Raw genomic sequence first — 22281 nt, forward strand, 5'->3', positions numbered from 1 at the left:
ACACACACACCGCTGCTACACACACATGCTACACCCATAAACACTGCTGCTGACACTGACACACACACTGGAGCTCTACACACACACACACACACACACACACACACACACACACACACACACACACACACACACACACACACACACACACACACACACACACACACACACACACACACACACACACACACACACACACACACACTACTGACACTCTCACACACAAACTGCAGCCACAACGACACTGCAGACAGCCACTTACTTCTTTGCTTTACTTCTCCCCCCAATTCAACTGAATCTGCTCAGAAAATCTCAGTCAGCTCGGGAGGGGGAGGAGTCAACCCATGGCTGATACGTCCTGACCAATCCCCTGCCCTGTCACAGAGCTGTTACTTAAATCAGACGAATCCCCTGCCCTGGCTCAGCAGTTTTGAAAGCTGATTGGCTGGAAATAAACACATTAAAAAGTACATTGCAAGCTGCTTAAATTCCGGGCATTACTGATTGGATAATGCCCGGAATTTTAACCAATCAGAGAGCAGGGTTTTCAATAATGCCCTGAATTTTACTGCTTTAGCCTATAATGCATTGTATTACTTCTTGTTGAGTGTGAGAGAAGAGATGGCACTGATATCTGTGTGGGTGGATCAGGGGTGCGTTTCTTGACATCAGAATGGCAGAGAGTGTACTGTACTATATGGATGAACAAACTGTAGAACATTTTAGGACTTCATAATGGTATGCTTCACCTTTCTGGATATGCAAATGGTTCTTTTGGCGGAATTCAGTAAGCTTGTTTAAGTACAGCTGGGATATTTCCACTGATGGCAATATATAGCTTTCAACTTTGGCTATTCATTAATTAATTTACACCTATAAAAGTCAGAACATGCAACTAAAGTTACATTTACCGTATGACTGATACGATACGAAGTAGACATTTATTTCTCAGTGGTAAATTCTGATTCTGTACTAAGAGTGAAAAGTAGGTATAATGCTTTGATGAATTTATTCCATTCTGATTTGATGGCTTGCAAATAACTTTCTTGTTCAGAACTGCTAGTAGAGAGTAGTGGAACTGCGTAGCACCATCAGTATTCAGCAAATAGAAAAACAATGATCAACAGGGGACTCCCATAAAAAATCTATTTATTGGATCATGTGACCACAAAAGAGGTAAAAATAGCACCAACGCGTTTCATGCACAATGCACTTTAACAAGGTGTACGATTTCAACCCACCTTTTAAGTTTACTGTAGGATCTGCATGCAAAGAGATCAGCTGCACAAATTGAGCTGCATGGTAGTAAGCAGACAAAAATGCAGGATTGCCACCACTCCGGGTTTATCCGGAGACTACGGGTTTTGGCCATGTATCTCCAGGCTCCGGGTTTACGTCCTAAACCTCCGGGTTGTGGAAACACTGGGCCGGTGGCAGAAGCAAAGGCAATGTCTCCTAGCATCTCCCCCTGCAACTACAGGCAATATGGCTGCGCAGCGTCAAATGGTGCCACGTTGCAATGCCAAAGGGAACACCATGTAACTTAACAGCTTCACGTGATGCCCGTTGCCATGACAATGAGAGCCTACGTGATGTCACGACATCATGCGGCGCCGCATTGTCATGGCATCTTGACGCCGCGTGATGAATCAGAAATGTGATATGACCAACTCACAAATGGCTACTCACATGAAGGTAGCAAAGAAAGGGCAGTCATCCAATTTAAAGGGGTGGATGGTCCCTGTGGGTGGTGCAGCAATTACCAACAACCAATATCCAAGAAAAGAAGAAAAAAGGACCAAATAGTGTAGACAGCAAAAGATATATATTATACCACAATAAAAATGGAGGCTTACACTTAAGATGGTATCAAACAGCATTAAACAGCAAATCACGAATACACAGGAGTCGCGATCTTCCGACTCACGATATGCTTTTAATACTTGTACCCTTGTGAGTGCATTTTTTACTCCCCTCCCCCCTTCCCCTCAATAAATTTACGGTTTTATACTATGGGGCGTGCGCTCTCTCCTCTCTCCTTTCTATATATATGTATATATATATATATATATATATATATATATATATATATATATATATATATATATATTGGATCATACAGTATATATATATATATAGAGATATATATAAATGTAAATACAACTGTATGCTCATCTGCATGTCTTAGGCAGGTCTGCAACCCTGCCTTTCCCCATTATCACCCAGCACACAGCACTTCCACTGCAGCAAGGGATTCTGGGAAATGACATGCAAATGAGCACACAGTGCCACTTTTTGCTTCAAAAACCATTTTTAACATGGTTCCCTATAGGCTGGAGACCTGCCTAAGACATGCAGATGAGCATACAGTTGTATTTACATTTGCATATTTGCTTTGCTGTGGAGGGTTTTTGTCACTTTTTTTACTCACCATAACTTAACTCAGTATTATGGTTGGCCCATCCTTTAGCTTCTTTGCATACCCAGTTAATCAACCCCACACTGATAAGACCCATTAAGGTCGAAACAGCTGTCTGTGGGTGGTTTTCTGGGTATGCACCTTAACCCTGGCTGTGCTCAAAGCTGTGACCATGCAGCAAGCTTAAGCCTATAGGGAACCATGTTAAAAATGTTTTTTTGAAGCAAAAAGTTGCACTGTGTGCTCATTTGCATGTCATTTCCCAGAATCCCTTGCTGCAGTGGAAGTGCTGTGTGCTGGGTGATAATGGGGAAAGGCGGGGTTGCAGACCTGCCTAAGACATGCAGATGAGCATACAGTTGTATTTACATTTGCATATTTGCTTTGCTGTGGAGGGTTTTTGTCACTTTTTTTACTCACCATAACTTAACTCAGTATTATAGATACTGTATATATAGATATATATAGATATTGGATCATATAAATGTCAGAAACATCATAAACTGCAGTATTGTTTTTAGTGATTAAAGTGATATGGTTGTGTGAACTAATATGGTATATAAAGTAATAATGACTGTTTTAACTATGGGTGTACAATAATGTCTATCTATACATGCCTCAACAATAAAAATTAATATTTAAGTTTCATTAGAAAGAAGAAATGCATCTCACTAGCTTTGAGGATACCTGTAAAATGAAGAAAAATAACGTCCATTCCCAATTTCGGTAACGATTGTTATTAGCACAAAAATGACAGCTTTCAGTGGATCAACCCCTACTACTGATATGGTTTTCTCCCAGAATCCCTTTCTTGCCTCTCCGTGACAAGCTAGGGCAGGGACATCTCCAGACTGGAATTTTAGGTCCAGCTATGTTGTTCAATCTCAGGCAGCAGGGATATTCAGGGGGTTCAAGGAAATGTAGGAGGGGCAAACAGGAAGGTGGAGAGATGTTATTCCAAAATGTTTTGTTTTAATACAAGTGATTGCATTGTTATTAATGAACATACAGTATAGTGATACATCCACAAGAGGGAGCTTGACTGCTGTCTCACACAGAAAGCACAGTCAATTCTATACATTCTCTTTATTTTATTTCCGGTAAGTGTTAAAGTCGTGGATCTTTCCCCGACTTTAGAAGGCTATACAACCCTGTACATATACTGTGTATATGTACATGTATATGGCCCCTCTGGCACTCGCAATCAAGTTTTCTGCGTCACTAATGACAAAAGGGAAGAGGAGACGTTCTCATCCTTCCATTCCACTAAGTGACAAATCGAGTTCTGCGCTCCTCAGGAAAACAAGCAGGGTTATTATGAGGTAGCTACCTTGGAGTACCTTGAAGTGAGTGCCAGACCCCATGATGCAGTAGCTACGTCCAAAGGTCACCCAAAGGGCTAAACGTAAAAAATATATATATATGTATACAGTGCTCGACAAATAATAATAACCACTCGCCCGTGGCGAGCCGTGCTGCAGTTCTATTAATTCCCCTGCTCGCGCCAAAATTTCCAATTTTTTAATTTTTTTAATAAATAAATAATTCCTCTCTCTGATTACTCTGACGCGGGGAAGAGGGCCGGCTAGCAGCTCTGGGTCAGCCTCTCTCTCCCCCCTCCCCTGCCCCCGATCCCCGCTTGCTGCCAGGGGCTCTGACTTCCGTCCCCATGGATGCAGCCAGTGGGGTGGGGGCACGTGCGCTAGCAAAGTTAGCTGCTGGATCCAGCGCGTCCCCGTCCGGACACGTTTCCCATTGGGGAGGATGTCCCCCGCATGCCCCCACATACTCAATTTCCCCCCCAATGCCCCCGCAGGCCCCCCGATGTTCCCCGCAGGCCCCCCAATGTGACCCGCAGACCTCGATGTCGCCCGCAGGCCCCAGATATCCACATACCTCTGGTGAGTGGGACTCCCGGCTCCGTTTCTTGTAGTGTGTGTGTGTGTGTGTGTGTGTGTGTGGTCGTTCCATTCCTTATAGTGTGTGTTCGTTCCGTTCCTTGTAGTGTGTGTGTGTGTGTGTTCGTTCCATTCCGTGTAGTGTGTGTGTGTGTGTTAGTGAGCTGGGGTTGCAATTCCGCGGGAGGCTGCGGTGTGCCGGGTCTGATCAGGTACCGGGGGAAGGGGGGACGCTCACGTACACTCACACCATCCCCTGCAGAGCTGGGGCCGCTATTCCGGGAGGCTGAAGTCGGCCGGGCCCGAGCAGGTACCGGGACGGGGACGGGACGGGAACTCACACTACCCACTGCAGAGCTGGAGCGGGAGGCTGCGGTGGACCGAACCCGGCGCCACCAGCGCCAGCGCCATGTCGGGCTGCCGGGTCCCAGATCTATTCCCCCCTGCAGTAGGCGCCTCGCTCCGCTCTTGCTGCGGCCTCCCATTTAGGTCCCGCGGGGCGGTCGATGTGCAGGGGGGGTGAACGGAGGTAAGGGGGGCGGTGAACAGAGGTTGGGGGGGGGGGTGAACAGAGGTTGGGGGGGGGGTGAACGGAGGTGGGGGGGGGGAACAGAGATGCAAGGGGAAGACAGGCTGGACTGGGGAGAGAGCAGAGAGAGAGAGAGGCTGGAGTAGGGAGAGGACTGAGAGAGAGACTGGGGGGGGGGGAGAGGAGAGAGACAGGGGGGGAGAGGAGAGAGACAGGCAGGGGGGGGGCTAAATGCTCACAGGCAGTCAGTCACCCACCCAGTCACCGACCCAGTCACCCGCCCACCCAGTCACCCACCCAGTCAAGTGTCAAACCCAGTCACCCAGTCACCCACCCAGTCACCCACCCACCCAGTCAGTCAGTCACCCACTCAGTCAGTCAGTCAGTCACCCACCCAGTCATCCACCCACCCAGTCAGTCACCCACCCAGTCAGTCACACACCCAGTCAGTCAGTCACCCACCCACCCAGTCAGTCAGTCACCCACCCACCCACCCAGTCAAGTCAGTCACCCACCCAGTCAGTCACCCACCCAGTCAGTCACCCACCCACCCAGTCAGTCAGTCAGTCACCCAAACCCACCCAGTCAGTCAGTCTACCCCACCCACCCAGTCACCCACCCACCCAGTCAGTCAGTCAAACCCACCCACCCAGTCAGTCAGTCACCCAGTCAGTCAGTCAACCCAGTCACCCACCCAGTCAGTCAGTCACCCACCCAGTCAGTAACCCAGTCAGTCACCCACCCAAACACCCACCCACCCAGTCACCCACCCAAAGTCACCCACCCAGTCATCCACCCACCCAATAGTCAAGTCACCCAACCCAGTCAGTCAGTAATCCCCACCCAGTCAGACACCCCGTCACCCCACCCAATCACACAGTCAGTCACCCCACACCCCCAATCACCCCACCCAGTCAACCGATCCTCCCACAGTCACCCTCTCTCCGTCTCTCACCCTCTCTCCCGTCTCTCTCACCCTCTCTCCCGTCTCTCTCACCCTCTCTCCCGTCTCTCTCACCCTCTCTCCCGTCTCTCTCACCCTCTCTCCGTCTCTCTCACCCTCTCTCTCCATCTCTCTCACCCTCTCTCTCCGTCTCTCTCACCCGCTCCCTGTCCCACCCTCTCCCTGTCTCACCCTCTCCCTGTCTCACCCTCTCCCTGTCTCACCCTCTCCCTGTCTCACCCTCTCCCTGTCTCACCCTCTCCCTGTCTCACCCTCTCCCTGTCTCACCCTCTCCCTGTCTCACCCTCTCTCTGTCTCACCCTCTCTCTGTCTCACCCTCTCTCTGTCTCACCCTCTCTGTGTCTCACCCTCTCTGTGTCTCACCCTCTCTCTGTCTCACCCTCTCTCTGTCTCACCCTCTCTCTGTCTCACAATCTGGATCTGGATATTTTATTTACCCTGTATATCTTAACTGCCCTATACTACACCGAAATAACTTATACTGCTTTCTTCCAGATCTGACTCAAGCTTCACACAGAAGACATCGGAACCCCCTCTAACCCAGAAGACAGGTAGGGAACACATCCCTCCAATGTATAACATTGCGGGAATGAGGTACCTGGACATTGAGGGTCTGCGGATCAGGTAAGATCCCAGGCGGGATTGCTGCTTTAAATATTGTGAAGCGGGGGCATCCAGGCACTAGTTAAGGGGTGCAGGAAACTAGTATTCCCATCTGGCTTTTTTTCTAGATTCGACATTTATACACACACACGCACGCACGCACGCACGCACACACACACACACACACACACACACACACACACACACACACACACACGGACTAAGTGTAGTATAATGTAATACAATAAATAAACTTATGTCAAAAACGAATGTTCTTACTAGGAATTTATTCAATTTATTTCATTTATAGTTTTTTTTAAATGTGGGGCTGGGGGCGGAATTAGAGGCAGGGTTGGGGGCGGGACTAGAGGCGGGGTTGGGGCGGGACTAGGTGGCGAGTAGATTTTTTGGTTCGGCGAGTAGATTTTTGGGTGATTTGTCAAGCACTGTATATATATATATATATATATATATATATATATATATATATATATATATATATATATATATATATATGTTTGCCGGGTCAACGCATGGAAGTTTGTAAGAAAATATGTATACATTCAATACAAATAAACTATTAACATCCACAGAGGATATAAAGGCTGGCAAGTATATATGTACAGTAGCCCTTCATATTGCCGCTGTGGCCAGGCTTTGTCTGAGAAACAGGACTGTGGCAGGCCATGAATACATGGAAAGCCTTCTTCCCGATTTGATTTAATTATCTAAATTTAGCATAGGTTGAACTTGATGGACGTACTGTATGTCTTTTGTCAACCTGGTCTACTATGTAACTATGATTTGGGAGTACATAACTTTTGCTGCCTTATGGGTGGTTGTTAGGGAATAGTTGAAACCCTTGCATTGTAATACCTTACTAACCTCTTTGGCATGCAGTGGGTGGGTGGTTAGGCTAATGTAAAGCTCTTAAGACTATTAAATGGCCATGTTGCTTTTGAAGGCATGGATTGTGCATGCTTTCATGGCCACTGTAGCTAATAGGGGTTAATACATAATGTACTTAAAGTAGTATGTGTGGTTTCATACACGTATTCACCTAGTGCAGGGAGACCTTATGGTCTACTTGGTTATCTATATGTGGTCATGATATAGATAACAAATAAGCCTGTTTTTGATAGCCTCTGATCCTGCCGGTCCTCTGAGTTTATTGAATTGTATGTTTATTTGGGTAAAATTACTCATTTAGACATTCAATATACTACCAGCAAACTTTTTTTCCCGCTGATACTGTATTAATGATGAAGCTTTGCCATTATTTTCACCCTTTATTGAATAGGCCAAAGAGTTTTTCACACTAAGTTTTCAAGGTACAGTATTGGTGAAAAATGTCCCTTTTACTAAATAGTCTAGATTGGGAGTCAATTTTTACAACTTTTCTATCACAATTCTTAACTGCACTGAGCTTCAATTTGAACACGTTGCTCCTCTATACTGCTTCTAATTGATGTTATGGCAAAACATTGTGCATCAACATTCACTAGGAGGAAGATGATCAATATATATCAACATAAGACTTCAGATCTAAGACAGTATCCATGGAAATACACATTCAATTACTTTTTTGTTATCCTGTGCAAATTGATTTGAAGATGTCATTTTGCCTAATTTCTGGGGAAATTACCGATAAAAACGGCAACTTGCAGCAGGTGACTTGATTTCTTATTAAAACAACAGCTCTAACTAAAATAGATCAATATTCAATAATACAGCTTTAGCAAATTATAAAAAACATTCAGCACTGTTGATTTAGTGCACAATTTGAACGAAGATAATGTTAATACAGTAACTGCATTGCCTCCTATAGCAATGGAGAAAAATATAAGTTGAACAAAAGTGTTAAGTGTATTTCAATCAATATTGTACATCAATATTTTACGTGTTATTTTTAGCATTTGCAGAAAGACCCAATAAAATTATATTACACTTAACAGGAATTAAGTGTTGTATTTCATGAATGTAATATGGAGCTTTAACATTGGGATGCCTTGTATAGACGGCAGGAGTTACAATATACACACATCATTTCGTCATAGTTCTTATGTTGCCCCCAGTAATTGGTATTAAAACCTACGATACAGATGTTGCGGCCGTTATTCTAAACTCGCTATCGCGTGATTTCACTAACGCGAGTCTTACCGTATTCACTGAAATCGCTCGATATAAACAAATTGAGCCACTGGTTAACAAATACGCACGCGATTTGGAAACTCTTAACGTGATTGTATTAAAAATATCGGGCGCTACATCTGTATAAGGAATTTTTTTTGCAAACCCAATACAGCTCCTAAGTTACTATTTGAATGCTTTGTGTATCAGATTTTCACCTGAGTTTAGCTAAATGCTATATTATTTTAAAAAAAAAAGAAGGGCTTTTTGAAATGCAGGTAGACTTCAAAAGGACATTTCAGTAAAATGCAGACTTTAATATCACCACATGAAGTAATCATACAGTAACTGGACTGCTGTTCTGTATAGCAGTTTTTCGAGGTTCCATGCAATCTTGTCAGTGAGATTTGAGAGTCCTGACAAAAGCATGTGTAGCCGAGCTCCCCTCTTACCTCCGGTGCGGGGAGGGAGGCTGCGGGGTTGATCGGAGCCACCGGAGCTCCGCGGCGGATCCAAAGTGCGGGGGTCGTCATCTTGGTTCTCGCGCATGCGCAGTATAATGCGTTGCGCATACGCTGTGTAAGTTGCGGTGGCCATCTTAGGTGGCTCCACAGATACAGGACTGCGGGACTACAAGTCCCAGAATCCTCTAGGAGGAAGGATATGTGTTCAGTCTTGACGGGGGTAGCAAGGGAAGAGGACATGTAAGCCCCTGGACTAGGCCAGAACTTTACCCTTAGGTCCTAGTTAGGCCCGATCCCTACTAGGGGTAATGTTGTAGGGAAGGCCCTAGGTAGGGACCCCTACCTCTAAGAGACTCCTAACTCAAGCCACTGCGCCGTCGGACAGACTCCACAGGGCGACCTGTGGTCTACGGACCGGGCTGCATGGGACAACCCCCTGTAAGGCGTGAGGGGAATTTTGCAGACCCCGCACCGAAACTGAGGATTCCCATAATTCCCTGTTCGTAGCCAGGGAATTATGGGAATTCCATACCCACCATGCTCCACCACACCACACCACACGGAGGGTAGCGCTACCTTCACACAGTTTGGGGTGGGACTGTTCTATGGACACCGGTGTTTAGGTACGTAGGGCACCTCAGTACTTGGGGGGGGGGGGACCTCACCGGGGTGTTGGGTATTATATTGGGTGTATCTTGGGAGTTACTATTGTTATTGCTATTGTTGTTATATGTGTGTGTCAGTAAACAGTTGCTATATACCGGTGTGTGTATTATTCATCACTGTATTGGTTTCTGTGAGGGGTTATCCTGCCAACGCTGGGATCCCTCATAGGCGGAGGCGCTGTACAGAGAGGAGATAGGGCTCACCCCAGGCTCCCAGTGGCGGAGGCTTGGGCCTCCTGTGAGCAACAGGTATATCAGCATGCGTAGTTCCCTTAGTCATAGGGAAAGGGGGCTACACATGTCATTTTAATGGAAAACCAGTGTTTTTAATTGAGTAAAGTCCATAAGGCTGCTGAATCAAAACGCCAATGTATGTGATTGACTCCAAAACCGTGAGACTTACTGAAAATCAGGAAGACTTGACAGGTCTGCTTTTAGATACATATGTGCCTTTCACATTGGGATGTGTGATTAATGCACAAATGACTGACCACCTGCTGGGTGGGCCAGAATATATTAAAGATAAAATACACAGGCATTTGGATTATACTGGGGAAGTTTGACAGTTGTTAATGAAGAGTGCAAATATAGTGAACATGACACTGTACTTCGGGGACACTACTTTTACTTTAAAGCAACGATTAGTGAGTCCACCAAACTATTTTTTTTTTAATTACACTAACATTTTGTTTATATTTTTGACATGGCTACTTGATACAAGAAGATTTTCTAATTCACGTGAGATGCACGCTGATATATAAAGATAAAACTGTTCCATCTAAATTACTAAGTGCTTTCGTCTTTAAAAGGCCCTAAAGGAAGAATTGAATGTGGGATACTCACCATGCTCATATAAAACATTATTGGCTACAATTTTACACTTTTTTTTCTCCATTTTTCCCTTTCTCCCTTTATTTGACCTGGATTTATGTGCCACAAACTTTTTTCAAACTATTCTAGCTGAGCCCCCTTACCTCCGACGCGGGTGCAGGGGAGGGGGAGGATACTGCCGACCTGCCAGGATCGCGGGCAGAGTAGAGGCTGCAGGGGGGCTCCGGAAGAGGCTGCGGCCAGTGGTGAGAGGGCTCCAGAGCTCTGCGGGGAGGCCAGCAAGTGGGGGCCACCACCTTGTAATTAGCCACGCATGCGCAATGGAGTTTTTGCACATGCGCAGAAGCCAATAGTTGTGGAGGCCATTAGATAGGCTCCGCAAGGGACCACAAGTCCCAGCAGCCTGTATACCATGTGGGGCAGTGTTATCCAATGGGAGCAGGGAATTCTCGGAGGCAGAGAAAGAATACATTTGGCGTGCTTGGCACCATGTTTCAGTCAGAGCAGGGATGCAGGAAGAGAAGGTAGTGTCCAGGGAGCAGTGCTCTGCTGGACTAATATACATAACTTGTGAGATACAGCTCACCACAATATAGGTGTAATCATAAAGCATAGTATAGTTCCTGCTGGTGCAAAGAGGATAACGCTGACAGACATAAACACATAAGGAGACAGAGAGTCCTCCTGAAAGATCCTCATTGGCTGCACAACAAAGCTAGGAATAGTTAGCAGGGTTTAAATACCCACTGCATGAGTAATTTAATTAGCTGTGAAGGTACAGGTAAGCAATCGCTCCCAGCACTGTGGGAGGGCAATTACTCAAGAAAGCACCAGCCCCCTATGCGCGAAACGTACGTCGGCATGACGTCATCGCATTGACGTATTGGAGGAGGAAGTAACGGGTGAGATCGTTCTGAACGCGGTGGTAGTCACTGGTTGCTTATTGCATTAGCTATATGTTTATATTGGGCGCAGCTCATTACTTGCTGTTTGTATCTGCCCTGCTATCTATCTCTGAGCATACCGCTGAGTATATTGACCTGATGCTTTGCCTTACGGCATAGGACTGCTTACACTGCATTTCACTCCACCCTGAGTTACAGAGACGTGATAGGTATTTGCATTCTGACATCAACTCACTGATTTTGTCTCATTCACTACGATCCATTCACCTGTTTCAGGGATCTATTTTGAGCATAATTTGGATTTATCCACGGTTATCCCTGGACTGGTTGTCACCCGTTACATACACTACCGACACACTTTATTGAAGTGTGGTCGGTACCGCAAGCCGGGAAATCTCCCGGCTTGCTAGTGGCCGCCCCTCGGCGTGCCGCGCGTCACGCGTCATCGGGAGCGTGCGCCCGCTGCACGCGTGTCCAGGGGCTCCCCGAGGGAGCCCTGGTGTCCCGCGATCGCGGGACAGCGGCAGGGGGTTCCGGGGGACCCGGCGGACCCGGCAGCGGTAGGGAGAGCGCCCCGATCGGAGGGCGCTCTTCCGCTGCTTCGGCGTGCGCCCGTCACACTCGGGCGCGCGCCAGGCTACTGCTGCGGCACAGAACGGGCAAATGCTCGAATAAACTGTGCCGCAGCAGTATATGTTTTAATTGTTTTTATGATAGTTTAGAGTATGTGTTATATATTATGTGTCACTTTGGTTTACTAATAAAAATTTTATTATTTTTGCCATTCGGCTTTTAGTGGCAATTGCCCTCCCACAGTGCTGGGAGTGATTGCTTACCTGTACCTTCACAGCTAATTAAATTACTCATACAGTGGGTATTTAAACCCTGCTAACTATTCCTAGCTTTGTTGTGCAGCCAATGAGGATCTTTCAGGAGGACTCTCTGTCTCCTTATGTGTTTATCTCTGCTGGACAAAGCCAGATCTCCCCTAGGTTCCAGCTAGGCCCCGATTCCCCACAGGTTGTGGCTGCTGCAGGGAAGGCCATAGATAGGGACACTTCCCCTAGTTGCTGCATAGAGAGTGTCGCCAGTGACGGACTCCACGTGGTGTGTTTGGCCTGCGGTCTGGGACCAGACCCCGGCCCATATATATACAGTATTAGAGACTCTAATGGTGAGACACTCCAGCGGGAGTTCACCCCCTGTAGTGGATTGGACGCACGCAGAGCGGAAGGATTCTTAGAGGCCTCACGTCGTGGGATCAGATGCATCCTTCTGCTTAAAGTCAGCGGTACCTGGGTACAGGAGTGCCCAGTGGGGTAAATGCGCACAACCGATCTACAGGGGTAGCGCAAATCCCTGCACTTGAGTGGGAGTGACATTGGGGAAGGACATCAGGGATATTGGTGCCCCCGCACCCTAAGTACTTTGGGGATATAGATCCCCTTGGGTTATTATTGTGTTGTACTGTGATAGTGTGTATTGTATGTGTTCAGTAAATACCCTGTTATAAACACTGTGTGTAACATTACTGACCATGTTTGTTCCTATGAGGGTTTATTCTGCTGCGCTGGGATCCCTCCCAGGTGGAGGTGCTGTAAACCAAGAGACGAGACAACCCCAGGCTCCCAGCGGCGAAGGCTCAGGCCTCCTGTAAGCCAAGCAGGTAATCAGCAGCACGCGTAGTTTCCTAAGACACTGGGAAAGGGGGCTACACTATTTTTTATTTTTAAATATTGCACTGTTCAATGTTTTGCATACACAGTATATTTGCTAATACCATGGAAGTATTGTTGTCCATGGAAATGAGAATTATGAGCCTTTGACAGGCACTGCATAATGCAACAGGTACAGTATATATATGTAGCCCTGGTCCCCCTTGGGCTCCCAGTGTCCCCTTACCTCCGATACAGCGGCAGGTGCCGGTAGTGTTGCGGGGGCGCGCAGGTGTCGGCGGCTTGTGAGGCAGACGACGGGCTCGGCAGAGACTCCGGCGGCTCTTTTTGCAGGGCGCCACTATGTTGCGATTGGCCGCGCATGCTCAGTGAGTTGCGCATGCACAGAAAGGTCCCTGGTGCGGTGGCCATTAGACAAAGAGGCTCCGCGGGGACTACAACCCCCAGCATGCAGAGGGGCAGGCAGTCAGGTGCCCAAGCAGAGCCAATAGGGCTGCAGCATTCCCTGCACCAGGGAAAGGATACATTTGGCACGCCAGTCGGAGCTGGGACAGCATAAGGGTAGGGTGTGTATGTGCAGGGAGCCAGTGGCCCCTGCACTAGGCCAGAGACCCTCTTAGGCCCCAGCTAAGCCCCACTCCTCTCAGCTTGAGGTTGCTGCAGGGACCGGCCCATAGGATAGGGACACGGCCCTGTAGAACCAGCAGAAGTGAGGGACACAGCCAGGACGCAGCGGCATCCTGGTCCTTGGGGGTGTGGGACCGGATCACCCCCTGAAGAGACTATCTTTGAAGTGGATACCTCATGCAGAGACTTCCCTCCGCGAGAACGGACGCACCAGAGTTGTCAATCACAGTTGGGTATGTGTACCCCATCGCAGGACACATCGTGCCCAGGTGCGGACGCACCCAGCAGGTATCTTCCGCACAAGTGCATCAACATTCACACTATAGTGGCAGCGCTGACCACATATAAGGGTGAGGGCTATATTATTGTGGACACCAGGGTGGTCAAGTGCCCGAGGGCTTCACCAGGTATTGTGGGGACTGTGGAGAAGAGTGTGGGACACGTGGTGGGTGGTTACTGCCATGCGAGGTCTGGCGGGTAGCTGTAACCAGTAGTCATATTACAGTCTGTAGTAAAGTGGTTATATTCTGTTTACTCATGAGTGTGTGTTTATTGTGCAAGCATATACAGTACAGCACATGCAGTATATATATATATATATATATATATAGCAACTGTAAATATTACTGTATGTTCATTTGCATGTCTTAGACAGGTCTGCAACCCTGTCTTTCCCCATTGTCACCCAGCATACAGCGCTTCCACTGCAGCAAGGGATTCTGGGAAATGACATGCAAATGAGCACTCAGTGCCACCTTTTGTCTCAAGCTCGTATTACACAAGCCAATCCTCAAGCCAATGCATGCTGTTTTAAACACAGCTTTTAGACAGAGGCTGGGATGAGATGCAAAGCCATTAGACCCACTCACATACATGTTTCAACCTTGATGGGTATCATCAGTGTGAGGTTGGTCTTAATGGCTAGCAGGTTTGAGACTAGTCTAGGTAATCACCACTGTCATTAAGGTTATGGTGGGTAAAAAAAGTGACAAAAACCCTCCACAGTAAAGCATAAAGCAACTGTAAATATTACTGTATGTTCATTTGCATGTCTTAGACAGGTCTGCAACCCTGTCTTTCCCCATTGTCACCCAGCATACAGCGCTTCCACTGCAGCAAGGGATTCTGGGAAATGACATGCAAATGAGCACTCAGTGCCACCTTTTGTCTCAAGCTCGTATTACACAAGCCAATCCTCAAGCCAATGCATATATATATATATGTATATATATATATATATGCAAATACAACTGTTTGCTCATCTGCATGTCTTAGGCAGGTCTGCACTTTTTTTACTCACCATAACTTAATAGTTATTATGGTATATATATATTAATATATATATATATATGTCCTGTAACGGGTAATTCCACACAGTAGAATCCGTTACAGGTGTAGGCGCTGAGGAACATCGTACCAGGATACACCCCAGGCACCCTGCAGCGGAGGCTCAGACCTCGTGTGAGCCGCAGGTATTGCACCACACACACTGTAGTCACATCACCGCACAGATATATGTGTTACATATAGAAAAAGGGAAATACTTTAGCCATTCTTTTGTATACTGTAACCTAACTTTTAGGTGACAGTAAAGCAGGCCAACCATAGTCCAAGCTTGGTATTTTTTTCAATTAAAAAGTAAGAAATATTTTGCTGATGTATAACAAATACATCTAAAACCAATACTGTTCACCGCAGGCTCCCAGAAGTAAAAGCGGTCTCCTTCATTCAAAAACAAACAAAACAAAGGGCAGAATTTGACATTAACTACAACTGTATCTTTCTTTGTGGCCTTATATAGATGACACTTTAAAGATGCGAAATCCCCAAACTCACATTTGCTTTCTTTTGTTTATGTATAATTTGCTAAATAACGTGAGCTGTTGTGTTCCAGGGATCTGTGCTGGGCTTTTGTCAGCTCTGGAAACCTCTCGGTTCCCAAAATATTAGCAACTGGAGTTTACAAAATGAAAGCAGTGATGTTAAGTGAGTTGCTGTTGTGCCTTTCTATTGATCGATTGGTCACTGTTCCCACCTGACAAGAAATAAAGTCTAGGGTGACATTTTTTTTTCTTATCTTGGTAACTGGATGAGTCCCTGAAGCTTAAAATGACATGGTTCACTCAGTTTCAGATTATAATCTAAGAAATAAATACTGTAGCAGCACGGATTGCAGCTTGTCATACAAAACACCAAAAAAGAAAATGTTAATTAGAAGGCACAAATAACAGGGACCACGTGTACTGGTTCATATAGTATGAAGACCAACGTGACATATGGATAAATACTGTATTACACACAGGGATTATTTTATTTTATTACTCAAAAAGGGCAAGGTACTGTAGCATAACAAAAACAGTAACACATTTAGTTGTCACATCATTATTATGTTGCACCTAGAGTATATAGAGCATTACTTAAAGTAATAGTACACCTACAGGACCCCTCAGCCATAATAATGAACATGTTTCAATATAAATAATAACTGAATAAGATTGGACACTTCCAGATATGAAAATCGTCACTCAAAGTAACTCTGGTTTTGGATTTTTTAAAACAAAATTATAACTAAATCTGACCTGGGCAAGAGGTCTCCAGCTGCATCAGCCATGCTGTTGGACAGTCCTCCATTCTGAAACTAATTTAATATATGCATTTTTCATTTGTGGACAAACTCTAACATGGACACTGGGAACGTCCTCACTGGCCAATAGCAACATCATTGGACAACTTTCCGTGTCAATGTCTCTGATAAGCACGATTCTAGCCTATACAAACCCACCAATGTCCCCGCAGTTTAAGATTAGGAAAAAGAACAAAGCTTTGAAGCCATATGTGTTACAACAACAAATAAAACTGCCATTGCCACCCACTGCCCATCACTAATGTCCTCCACGCACTAGAATTAGGAAAGTATTTCCCGGAGAGCAGTGAGGGCGCAGGCACCACACAAACCAAATGACAGCCCTTATAATGTCCCATATGTTTAAATTGCTGTGGATTTTAGTTTCTGGGTGTTGCCTGCCCCTTCAGCACTAAAGGGAAGGCGCATGGTGAGACGGGAGGTGTAGAGTATCATCAGCATGTTCATTTTCACGGGACAAGAGGAGGTCCGCACCAAAACACCACCTTAGTGCTGAAAGAATACTATTTATAGCAGACCCTTCCAGCACTAAAGGGGTTCAAATCCACTATTCTCCATTTTGAGCTTTTCTGCTTGTACATGTTTCACTCTGGGAATGGAAAACAAAACAGGGAGACAGGACTATAGAGAGCGCGTCGTCTGGCTACGTACATCACTGTTTTCTTGGTGATAAAAATCATTGCAATAAAGCATTACATTTACACATAAAATATATATCAGCTTTGGCCACATTCTTGTCAGACTCTTTGATGCAATGCGTTGCTACAGAAAACCTACTGTATTGTACTTGATACATTTGGATACGCGTAATCTTTAAAAACAGTGGTGTAATATATCATAAAGAAAGAAGCATAATTAGCATCTCATATGACACAAGATGGTAGTAATAACAAATACTATCACTATTAGGACGAAGATTCTACAAAATACATTGATTGTGAATTGTCTGCACAACAGGATGATATGTATCAACAGTCTGAAAAGGCCATGATGTTAAGTTGACAATAACAGAATGCAATTCTTGTTGCTGCTTTTGGCCCGGATACATTAAGCTGCGGTAACCTAAAAATGCGGTATTAGCCACCCAAAAGTGCGTTATTTTTTATAGTGCAATACATCAACGTTGTACAGCCAAAAATAAAGCACTTTTATCGGAACCAATAAAAAAAAAAAGAGGCCTAATACCGCATTTTTAGGTAAGAACGACCATACATCAAGTTCCGATATTTATCGGAATGTAATGAATTCCAGAAATCCCACAAATAATTTTTTATCTACTGCACTATGATTTTTTTTTTTTTTTTTAACCAGGTGTGTGCGGGGTTGGATGTATCATGGCCTTTGTGTCAAAGTACTGTATGAAGGCACATTGTCTTTGTGTTGTATTTTCTTGAGTCATTGACTGTATAAGTAGTTATAGGGACAGTTAGGGATGAGTTGCATGGAGCCATGTTATATTGGGATGTGTCAAAGTTTGTGTCTGTGACTGGCACAGTTTTTCCTTTCTCTCTATATTACCTTTAATCCTCCGGTACAGGGGTGAGCAAATTTTTTTATGCCGAGCCCCCCTTTTCAGCAATAAAATTTCTCTGCCCCCCCCCTGCCTGATGTAATCAAAATCACATGAAAAAAAAATAATTTATTCAACGATGTACAATGTAAATACAAATATATTTCTAAATACTTACATATTTCAACAGCTCGCGCTTGCAAAATTAAGCTGCGTCCATGCTGCCGCGGAGAGTGGTGACATCACCAACTCTCCAAGCATGAGCACAGGGTGTCCTGCATAATTTTGAAAGCACAAGTGGGGGAATGGGGGGGATCGGGGCTATTTTTGTGTGGGTGTGTGTGTGTGCATTGACTGCTGCTGAGCACGCTTCAAAGTCAATTTTGTTTCTCTCCCCAAGCGCCAAGCTTGGGAGAGCGTACATGCACAAAGGCAATACTTTTGGGGGGGCATTCATCCACGTACCTCCGAAGCCCCCGCGCGTGAGCACACACACCATCACGTGGCCGCCACCTGCACTATCCTGTTCGGCCACCCGCGCACATCTTCGGCTGCACACCCGCGCACATCTTCTTGGCCGCCCGCGCACAGCGGCTGCTGGCCCACGCACCCAGGTTTCACCGCATGCTGCCTGCGCCCCCCTAAATAACCTTGTGCCCCCCCCAGTTTGCGCACCACTGCGTTCAATCACAACACACACACTCAATCACAACACACACACACTCAATCACAACACACATACTCAATCACAACACCCACACAATCACAGCACACACACAATCAATCACAACTCACAATCACAACCAACGCAGACAACACACACTCAATCACAACACACACACAGCACACACACAACACGCACACACACACACACAACACACACTCAATCACAAACACACACTCAATCACAACCAACACAGACACAACACACACAATCATAATTATAAGTCACACACTTTCACATGGGGAGGGGGGCATGCTCTGATCCCCCATGCTGCTGAAAACTGGGGCGGGAAAAAGACAGCAAGAGAAGGAGGGCTTGTCTGTGTGCAGAGAGAAGCCCCGCCCCCCCTGCAAGACACAGAGCAGAAAAGCAGCCTCTGCACGGAGCTTCTTGGCTGCCCGTGCACAGCTCTGCCCGACCCCAGGTTTCCCCGCACACAGTCCGCGCCGCTCTAACCCCCAGTTTGCGCACCGCTGCTCCAGTACACTTGTGGTATTATTGCTGCACCTAAGCAATCAGCATCCCTATTAAGAAACTTCAATTACAAGCTTTCATATATTTATATAATGGCGTTATTATATAAGCTTTCATATATTTGACACAAGGGCAAACCAAAGCACCACGTCAAGCAGCATGTTTGTGTCATCTGGATACGTATCATCCGGGGTGAGATTGCCCAACGAAATGTGATTGAGATGAGTGTTGGGAATGAGATGAATTAAAAGGGGGAGAAAGGAAAAGAGGTCTCCGAAAAGCTCATGCAAAATAGCGATTGTTTCTAATATCTAGAAACAAGGTGTTACGTTACCTCTCTTTCTTACTTGGTGTCTGGCTCTTACCTTTTTGACATCCCTGACCAAATGGTATAAGGTGTTTGAAGGCCCGTGTCTCTAAAATAAGATCAATCCACAAACAATAGAATAGAAAATTAGAACAAATGATGATTACCGGGTTAAACTATGTGTTAAGTAAACCCAAACAGTGCATCCAACCCCACAACATAGGCATACTGTATGTCCATAGAAAATGAAGCAATGACCAAATTACATGAGGCAGCAGTTCCTCTGTCCCAACTATTGTGACAAGTGTATTCAGTGAGTGAGTATCACATAAACTTGATTGAAGAACAGCAATCTTATTGAATAAGTAGTGGTAGCTAATTGCATAGCTTGTTTTCATGATGCATACACATTGTGGCAGTACTAATTGCATAGCTTGTTTTCATGATGTATACACATTGTGGCAGTACTCACTGTCTTTCTTGTTTGTAGGCAGAGTGGCTTGAACTGCAGGGTGTGCTCCAATCCAAACAGCAGTGCATGGAGAACAGGAAACAGAGGGCGGTGCAAAACCAAAGCAAACTCTACCAGGCAAGGTAACTACAGTAAAACTTCTATTTATTGGCACAAAATAATTTAAAAAACACTCTAACGCGTTTCACGCAGGAGGCGCTTTATTTATACATTTATTTATTTATATAGCGCCTCCTGCGTGAAACGCGTTAGAGTGTTTTTTTTAATTATTTTGTGCCTGGTGGAGTTAGCTTCGGCTGTGCACCACAGTTTTTGTTTCCTGTTCTCCTAGAACAAATGATGGTTGAAAGGCATCTACAGTATAACCATTTCACCTAATTACTCATTTTCTTGCTAGTTCATCTGCTTTCTGAGTACTGACTCAACTTATATACTGTACTAGGTCTGTGAATTTAACAATACATACCTATATGTTATAATCCATGTCTACATGCTCTGTAACTGTCACCTACTGAAATATATAATACACCTGGCTACCTTGACTCTAGATGTTTTCATATTGCCGTACAGCCCCGGTAACAAATATGTGCTACAAATATAAATATATATATATATATATATATATACACACTCCAACTGTGTGTGTGTGTGTGTGTGTGTATATATATATACAAACACACACACACACAAACAGTTGGAGCATGTCTATATATAATATATATATATATATATTTATATATATATATATATATATATATATATATATATATATATATACACACACAAACACATACAGAGACAGTGAGAGAGACTTTTTTTTACATAACTACATTTATATCATATGCAAGTACAGTACATTCAGTCTTGTTTTTACAAGCTCCAAAGGGGTTAGCCTATATCCCTTTGATCTTGTATATATTCTGTATTATGCCTGTTAGACAGCTGCAGTTTATACAAACTGCCCAAAACTGTACTACCTATTTTGTTATTTTTGTTGCACAAACGTACTTGTTTAGGCTGCGAGAACTTTTGCATAGCTATCCCTAATCAAGCTGTCCTCATACTTTTAATCACATTAGATTGGTTTAATATGTATAATGAAAGCAGATTATAATGGTATACACCAACAATAGATTCAACATGCAGAAAACAGATCATTTGTAAGTTCCTTTGTAATGTTGAGATTAAACCTGAATTTGGAATATTTTTAAAATAATGTGACATTGTACTGAGTGAGAAGGAGATTTAAAGATACTGTACAACAAAGAGAATACATTTCCTTTTAATAAAGGCTGGAAACAATTCCTTTGCTAAGTGTCTTGGGCCTTGTATTTATTGAACAGTAGCTTTATCTCCTGTGCTTTTTGCTTAAGGACAATTTTCACTAATTGTAAGGACGAAGAAGGACAAATGAAAAAACTCTACATATGTACCTGTACCACTTTATTTTTACAACATATTTATGTGCTGTTGCAATGATATCAGCTCTGGACCGTGAAATGAAGACAATGCAAAGCCACCATTTCAGACTTTTGGCCTGTTTTCTTAGGTCAGGAACTACCTGCCCTTCCGCATTCATCTTTAATTATTTTCTTCAATTCTGCAGGCTGAATGGGCCCCAAATGAAATGAAAGCTACCACATGTATGGTAAATGATCCATTAATATATTGGAGGTAGTGTAGCGGGCTACTCTAAAATGTCATTGTGATACCTTATTTTAAAGAAACCATTGATTTGGTCCAGTCCTTTATGATGTCTATAGCTAATCCTGACCTATTTCTGCTTTTCTACTTTCATTACAGTATATTATTATATTCCCTCCTGAAGGACCCTAATCACTGCTGTCTCTGCAGTACTGTGGCATTTCCAATAATAAGCAATAAATCAGAGTTGTAGAATTACAGTCAAGTTATATCTAACCGATATGAAATAAGTGAAAAAGGTCAGCAAAAGCTACATTTTACCTACGGTATATCCCAACATTTCAGTCATGACTGGACAGAAAATGAACTTCGGTCTCAATAATAAGACATCTAAATATTTTATATACGTATGAGGTTAGGGTTCATTGTGAATACTCAAGTGTGGATATCAATACTCCAAGAAGAGAAATCTAAAAATATTATAGGACATAGTATGCAGTGCCAAAATAGTAGATGCCGGGTGCACACTATTAGCAAGTATAGAAAATTGGAGATATACTTAACCAATGGTGGGGTGCAGGTGGAAGGACAGGGAACCCCAACAAGCCCAGCAGATATAGAATGTAGAAAATCCGCAGCACTCTCCAAGTATCAGCAAAAATAGATTTATTCAACACATATGGCAATCACATGTATCAGGAGCACCGGTTCAGACCTCACTCAGTCCTTTCTCAAGCTCAGAGCGTGAGTGCTGTTGATTTTTTACATTATTAGTGGAGTGGGTTTCAAAGGAAA

General features: G+C 44.6%; 1 protein-coding gene across 2 annotated transcripts in view; it reads right to left on the bottom strand.

The window, feature by feature from the left end:
* Positions 1 to 22281, bottom strand: part of TRPM3 (transient receptor potential cation channel subfamily M member 3) — a 514687-nt gene that overhangs the window by 107794 nt on the left and 384612 nt on the right. For both annotated transcript variants that reach the window (XM_075597955.1, XM_075597963.1), the window contains exon 12: positions 19429 to 19479. In XM_075597955.1, coding sequence (XP_075454070.1) covers positions 19429 to 19479 — 51 coding nt within the window. The remainder of the gene's footprint in view (positions 1 to 19428; positions 19480 to 22281) is intronic.

Source organism: Ascaphus truei, chromosome 1 (genome assembly GCF_040206685.1).
Source record: "Ascaphus truei isolate aAscTru1 chromosome 1, aAscTru1.hap1, whole genome shotgun sequence".
Lineage (NCBI taxonomy): Eukaryota > Metazoa > Chordata > Amphibia > Anura > Ascaphidae > Ascaphus > Ascaphus truei.